The sequence below is a fragment of the Capsicum annuum genome, chromosome 9 (genome assembly GCF_002878395.1).
Source record: "Capsicum annuum cultivar UCD-10X-F1 chromosome 9, UCD10Xv1.1, whole genome shotgun sequence".
NCBI classification, from domain to species: domain Eukaryota; kingdom Viridiplantae; phylum Streptophyta; class Magnoliopsida; order Solanales; family Solanaceae; genus Capsicum; species Capsicum annuum.
Genome location: NC_061119.1, coordinates 155,103,363 through 155,111,031, shown reverse-complemented (window position 1 = coordinate 155,111,031; position 7,669 = coordinate 155,103,363). Strand labels below are relative to the sequence as shown.

The window sequence follows — 7,669 nt, the reverse complement described above, 5'->3', positions numbered from 1 at the left end:
CTAGTTTAACATACATCTCAATATTTATAGAAGCATTTCCTTAATAGAGTCCTATTTTAGGAGTATTTTTCTAATTGAACAGTAGAAAAAAAAATATTAATTAATTCTCCTACCATATATTTTAGGAGTTTCATATATTTTAGGAAGTCTAGTAGATTGAAAAATATTAATTAATTCTCCTACCATATATTTTAGGAGTCCCATATATTTTAGGAAGTTTAGTTAATATAATAAAAAATAATTAAATAATAAATTAAATAAATAGTGAAAAGACAGTTTTATCTAAAGAAGATTTTTTAATGAAAGGTAAAAAGTTCAAATCACTTTTCTAAGGATAACAGTACCTAATTAATTGCTGAAAATAATTTCGAAGGATCATACAAACAGATTTTAACATATTACTTTTGTTTCATCCATTGATTGCAAAAATAATATTTATACATATAACACAACTCAATTACTATAAAAACTTGTTAAATCTATGTTATTCTATGTAATGATTTATTATCAATCCAAATACACAAGTAAAAACATAATGACAAAGAAACGAAAAAATTAAAGGACAAAATAACTATTTCTATGTACCTTCTATTTACGTAATGATTTAATCACCACATAGAAAAACTCCTTTTATGAAAGGAGTATTCATAAACTAAAAAAGAACTTAATTTTAGACTACTATATAATTTGTATTAGAATATCATTCATTATTTGTCAAAGAGAAAAGCGGACTCCTATTTATAATAAAAAGGACTCTCATGTTAATTTTTATTAAGAAAAAAATTATTTTCACTGACAGTTTTTTATTTACAAAAAATAAGGTAATTTTTATTGGTCAAAAGTAATAACAATTTTTTTTTTTTCAAAAGTAAGACAATATATTTCAAAAGTGAAGCAAGATAATTGTTACCATAGTTTTTAGTTTGTTAAAAGTAATGGCAACTTTTAAATTTTGCCAAATATACTCCTACGTAGAACTTTTAATTTTTTCCAAATGTATTCCTACATTTTTCTTTTGCCAAAACATAAGGCAATGTTTGTTAAGTCTTACCATATATTTTAAACTCTTGATCCCATATATTTTAGGAGATAATATTATAAATATAATTAAATAATAATTTAAGAAAATAGTGAAAAGACGATTTTGTCTAAAGGGGAAACTTTTAATGAAGGGCAAAAAGTTCAAATCACTTTTCTAAGGGTTTTCACACATTTAATATATTATAGATATAGATTATAGATATAGATATATTTTTCTATTTTAAGTAGAATAGTATTTGTTTCATTAATTACTAATAGGAGTATTTTAAAACCTTTTCTACTCAAATTTGGAGGTAGGATTTTATTAATTTTTTTATGTTGAGACTGTTGTAACTTATACAACTTAGAACTCTTTCCATAATTGACATTTTTTAATTAATAGTTGTTAATTTTCATAATAACTCTTATCATATGTTTTTTCATGTACTACATATAGGCTCTTTAATTTTAAATATCATAAATATTATTAAATAATAATTTTTTTAAAAAGATAAAAATATGATTTTGTTTAATGTGAAGTCTTTTAATGAAGGACAAAAAGTTCAAACAATATTTCTAAAAAATTTTAAATGTTTAATTAATGCTAGTTTAATCGCATGTACCTCGCACGTGTAACCTTTGATTATCTAAAATTAGACGATTATGTCTATTACAAAGATTTTTAATAAAGTGCAAAAAATTCAAATCATTTCTCAAATATTCTTTACACTTTAATATAATATTGTAAACATGACATATATTTTACTATTAGCACACTTCTCAAAGATTCTTCACACTTTAATATAATTATGTAACATAGCATATATTTTATTGTAAATACATATATATTTTACCACCAGAAATTTTAAGTGGTTAATAGATCATCACTTTTGCATTTGTCATGCATCACCTCTTTTTGTTCTTGCTAGAGGCTAAGAGAGACGATGCGACTTGAACCATATTTGTATGATTATTTTTTATATATTTAAAATATTTTCTTATTTTTAAAGTTAAATCTTTAGAAATTCTTATTCTAACGCATTCATATTTATTTCTTGATTTTCAAATCTTCTTAAAATCAACTAAAATCAACTTTAGTTATTTAGAATTTTTAAACTAATAAAAAATGCATTAGTTGTCATTAGTTGTGATGACTTCAAAAAAGTAAAAGTTTTACTATAAATATTTAATTAACTTTCAACTCTTACATATTAGAAAAATAATGAAAAAGACGATTTTATTAACATTAATACATTATAACTGGTTAAGGAGTAAATTTGTTCCAACTCTTAACCCTCTATTATATGTTCATAAATTGAATATTTAATCAATTGAAAAACCACCTCTAACACCAGTTCCACTTTTGTCTATACAGTTATCATTGCAATTGAAACAAACATCATACATGGTGAAGAAATGGATAGCACTGTCGCAATATTTTCCTCATCCTTCATAGAGCCGACTCCAACTTGCTTGAGATAAGAGGTATAATTGTTGTTATGTACTATCAAAGAGGATCAGTATTTACACACTGAATTTGTCAAAATGGATAAGGTCTCTGCATCTATAATGTTCACGATGCTCTTTATAGTTTCAACATATTCGTGAACTGAAGACCTATATTTCACTCCTGAGTGCTCAGTGACTAAAAATGGCCCAGGAAAACAATTGTGAGAATACCTTTTTTGTACTTCAAAAATTGATCTAGGAAAATAATGGTTATGAGCTGCAAGAGTACCAGGATAAGCAAATCCGTTAGCTCAAAAGAAATCAGTTTGCCTTATATTTTAGACTAGATGCACCAATCTTGGAGGAAACATGTTGACATGGCTGAGATGACCTGTCTGCCTGTCATTCTGAGGATTGAGAAGTGGAATCCAAGATTTTTTCCTGAGCTAACTCCTGTTTGAGGAGGATTGCATAGAGAAGCTCGTTCCATGAATCAGGGACACCGGGGAGACACCAGTGGCTGCAGTCTTGCTTGTGGAGAGGAACTGGACCCACATTAGGGCCTAAATAATACAAAGACAAGTGACCATCTTTTCTATGAGATGTCATTCCTGTTATGTTCAGTAAACCAATATTCCTAGCCTTTGAATTGTTAGAGAGCTGCGAGAGGACCTGAAAGATTGTCTTATATTCAAACGAGTTCTTCAATGACTCTTGGGATGATCCTAAGTCGGGTAATGTCTCCAGGTGACAGCTACCGCCAGTCTTCCAGTCTCCACCTCTGTTTATCAGAGTAGTTTATTTATTGCTTATTGAGTGACAACAAAAACTAAATATCTACTGAAACAAAGTGTAAACTGAAAAGCATGAATCGTTAGCTGATATCAAAATACCAATAATTATGCAGCCATCCCTCAGTAGAAAACAATCAGGAAATCACAAGTACGAAACCAACTTATCCCGGGAAACCCTTTCACGTATTAAAATATGCAAGCACACACTTCACACATTATATTTTTCCTTTTACCACAAGCTTCAACAAATTCCATCTCAATAGAAGATTAATTAAGTATAATCACAATAATCAACAAATGTATTCGCCCTCTCAAGGATCACATAATACAACAAATGGATAAGTATGGAAAGAATCTGGGACCTTAGATGAGTCTCGGCTAATCTCCATTTCAAACTTCTAACATAATGCACTACAAGAAAAACCTTAAGATTTATTCGAGGTGTGCTGGTTGAGGCATAATTGATTGATTGTGTTTGGTTATGTAAGTCAACACAAACAAAAGGAGAGAAGAATTACCTGAAGTGTACAGGAGCATAAGTACGAAAGAAGACTTTAGTCTTGGACATGTTCACTTCTCGACCTATCCAATCAATCAGTGTTACAATTGACTTCTGAAATGCTGTCTCCACATTCATCGTCATGTTGACCTTTCTGCCTTCTTGGAAGTAGCATCCCCTGTCAACGCAAAGAAAGAAGAGGTTAATCTCCACAGATTATCAAGTACACATACTCCAATAAAGCAACAAATCTTGATATAAATTTTAAATTCTTCATGTTCGTACACAATTTAGTCACGGGAACCAAGAGATCCAAATGATTTGAGCTTCAATCAAAATGAAAGAGAACTAAGCTCCAGTGCAAAGACTTATTAGGTTACTTATCCCAAGAGAAAGGAAAGAAAAAAAGAGGCAATTATGGTTGCTAGATCCTAACAAAATTATCATTGTTACAACATAATAGAGCTAGAAGAATTACTATGCTCGTTAAGTTCATCCACAAGAAGTCAAATAGTCTGTATCACCCTAACCACATCAGACCCTTTTGATTTCAGTAAGTAGACCAATCTAAAATCTAAGAAAAGAAAACAAAATTAAGGGGACAAACATATTAAAGCAGCCTTTCTATCACCATTTATGGAGACTAAATTGCTAACCACCTTCGAAATCAATCTATCTGCTTTATTTCCTTTTTCCACCTGTTGAGATTTTCCATGAAAGATTATTGCTTTGAATCAGCAAATTACTTTGGATCCTTTTACCGCTAATTCAATCTAACAAATTTGAATTTGGAGTATGTAAGTATTCCTTATGAACGAAGTAGGAGTTGACCGAAGAACTTTTATGTATTAGATCAATTACCTGAATTGTTAATGCCAAAACATGCAAGTCATAGAATAAAAGCATGGTTAAAACATGGGGAAAATTCAAAAGGCAATTGGAAATCAAACTTTCTAGTACTCAACCTAACCATCAGTTCATTTAATCCTTCAACATTGTGCAAAGGAAGCACAGGAAGAGATCTAGTACTTGGAAATGCAATGTTTGCTATTTAGTAGTTCAATGGCTATTGAGGATTCTGGCAATCTGAAATTTTGATTGCTAGTACTATCACATTACTATATATATCATAATTAAAAAGTACTCTTTTTTTTTGATGGCTACCAAACTTTAGCAACTTTTTTACTGTAACATAGTCCTAATATGGTTGAATAGTTATTAAGCAGCCCTATTTCCTATTTAGAGATGTAAATACTAACAACATAAAGATAAAGGTACCTGGTAGAGCTTTTGGCTAAGTTAACCATCAATAGAAGATAGAAGATACTAACAATATCAGCCCTATTTTCCCCCCGATCTTTTGTCTAGTGGTAAGAGTGCAGTACATGATACATGGATTAAGCGCACTGGTTTGAACCTTGCCGCAGACCAAAACCTGGAATTTAAGTGGACAAGGTAGAGGAGTTGGCCTATTGTCCACAGAATTTCAAACGCCATTTTTCATGGGGGTTTCTCAGTCATCAAAAAGAACTATCAGTTCTACTCTACTTGAGAAATAATTCAACTACTCTACATCAGATACAGTTTAACAGACATCAACCAATGAAAATAATGGCATTTGATGATAGCAAGGAAAAGATTTTACCCTCTAATAGTTTTCTCAAAATTCCACCAGTGACCACTGTTGAAAACCAATAAATCTGCACCTCTCCACTTAACAGAGCTCCAATCCATCTGATCCAACTTCAAGGTCATCTTAACATTTCTAGGAGCCCCAGCAGGCGGACGACTCTGCAGCACTAAGAATGGCGCTCGATAGTACTCAACTGTGCAGTTGTAATCCTTGAACTTAAATACTAAAGAACCAGTGTGCTTTGTAATTGGACTACCATTAACTTCATATATAGAACTGTTATCAGAAACTGCAGAAGACAACAAGCAGAGAAGAGACTCCCACTGGTTTCTTCCTATTGAATCTCCAACAAACACTACACGTCGATTCCTCAGCTTTGCTAGCATATGTTTTGCATCAAATCTGTTTCAAAAGCAAGTAATAGCATTAAATTTTGTTTTCCAAATTCAATCACATTATGAAAATTTTTCTACAGAGAATCACAGGAATCCTCTCAGAATATAAAACAAAAATAATGATAAATGATCATGAAAATCCTTCTACAGCAAATCATAGTAAAACTTTCTAAATAAAAACAATAAAACAAATGGTAAATAATACTCCCTCCGTTCCAAATTGGAATACGAGGGTCAAATTAACTAATGTTTAGTGTCAATTCGAACTAGAACCTTCAATTCTTTTTGAAATAAAATTTTACATATTCAGAAACCAAATAAAAAGTACTACATTAGTTACAATAGTTAATAATTCAAAAAGTATTTGAAAAAATTATGGAATATAGTAACTAAAAACAATGACTGACCAAATTGGAAATTCTGCCAAAACAAAAAAGATATTACCAGCAAAAAATGAATACTCAGGACAAAGAGTATTATACCTCTCCGTTTCAATTTGATTGTCTATTTTGAATTAAAGAGAATCTAGTGGTATTAAGCATATCAAATGAAAAGTTGAAACTAAAAGAGACATCCAAAAGGAAATAGTTATTTTTTATAAAATGGATTAAAAAGAAAAGTAAGATAAACAAAATTAAAATTAAAAGAAAGTAGTAGTAATTAGTATTCAGTTGTTTGAATAAACAGTACCTGGGCAAGTTGCAATCTTTAGGCTGCCAACGCCATTTGGTATAGAAGTTATCAGGCCTACCATTCTCAGAACAGCGAAATCCTTCATCCAAGAACATACAATCTTTTGATTGATAAAGTGGATAGGTCTCATCCCACACCCAATTCCCATCAAATATATCACATGAACAATCATTTTCAAGAAACCCCACTTTTTCATTTTTCACAACCAAAGAAGAAGAAGAAGAAGCATCATTAAGGCCAAACCAGTTAACAAAAAAAGAAGGCCCACGCAAGTGAAAACCAGTATCATTATTAACTGTTCTATAATCCAACAAGAAAACAAACAAGTATAAACAACAAATGAAAAACAAGAAGCCAATAAATGCTACTGATGGTTCATAAGGCTTCAAACGCTTGAATTTCTTGAAAAGATCAAAGTGGTTTCCACTCATCTCTGCTTTTGATCAGTACAGAAAAACTACAACACAACTCAAGAAAATGAACACACACACACCCTCTCCCCCCGCCCACAGATAAGTAGAACTCAAGAAAGTGCAGTTAAAATCAATAAAGACACGTGTACTTTAGTGCAACTACTATTTTTTTTCCCATATCTGTTGAATGGGAAGGTGTTGATAGAGCAGCTTTTGAGTTAGAGCACAGAAATGTAGGGGGTGAGAGTGGACAGAGGTTGGGAAATGTTGATAATGATGAGGCGTCGGGTCAATATAAAGAAGAGACAAACATTCAAACAAAAGAACTGCAAAGAAACTGGTATTTACCAAAAAAAAAAAAAAGGATTTTGTTCTTTTTAAAAAAAATAGATAACTGTGTCCATAGCTAGAACCTGAATTTTATTCTTCCTCATTGCATTTGGCTATTGCTTAATGTAAGTGTTTTTTGGGTAGATTTTTCTCTCATCATATTTTCTGAATTGTTTTTAGAATCTTTAAAATCTTTTTTATTCCTAGTAGAAATCTTCTACTATTCACAATTAGTGAAGTTTACAAAAATAGTCTCTTGATGGTAGGTTGAAAATAATTTCACAAAGTATACAATGAACAGTTTTAATTTTTTAGGTTTGTAAAATATTTTGAGTCTCCATTGAATAATTATAACCCTGTTTGTTATATTTAACGAGGATACAGACAAAAAAAGGAAGTTAGTGAAAATTATATTTATGAATATTATTATTTTTCAAAATTAT

The 7,669-nt window shown here is 30.6% G+C and overlaps 1 protein-coding gene across 2 annotated transcripts; it reads right to left on the bottom strand.

Annotated features, from left to right (window-relative positions):
• Positions 1-2,234: 2,234 nt before the first annotated feature.
• On the bottom strand, positions 2,235-7,393 carry LOC107856881 (protein trichome birefringence-like 10). Of its 2 annotated transcripts, XM_016701849.2 has the most exons (5): positions 6,481-7,393; positions 5,408-5,797; positions 3,782-3,940; positions 3,142-3,250; positions 2,235-3,032 (listed from the first exon to the last, which is right to left on the bottom strand). In XM_016701849.2, the coding sequence occupies exons 1-5, from the start codon at positions 6,912-6,914 to the stop codon at positions 2,916-2,918; spliced, it is 1,209 nt and encodes a 402-aa protein (XP_016557335.1). In that variant the 5' UTR covers positions 6,915-7,393; the 3' UTR covers positions 2,235-2,915. The 2 variants fall into 2 exon arrangements, with proteins under 2 accessions (XP_016557335.1, XP_016557334.1); XM_016701848.2 differs by having other exon boundaries at positions 2,235-3,250; positions 6,481-7,392.
• Between the last annotated feature and the right edge of the window lie 276 nt (positions 7,394-7,669).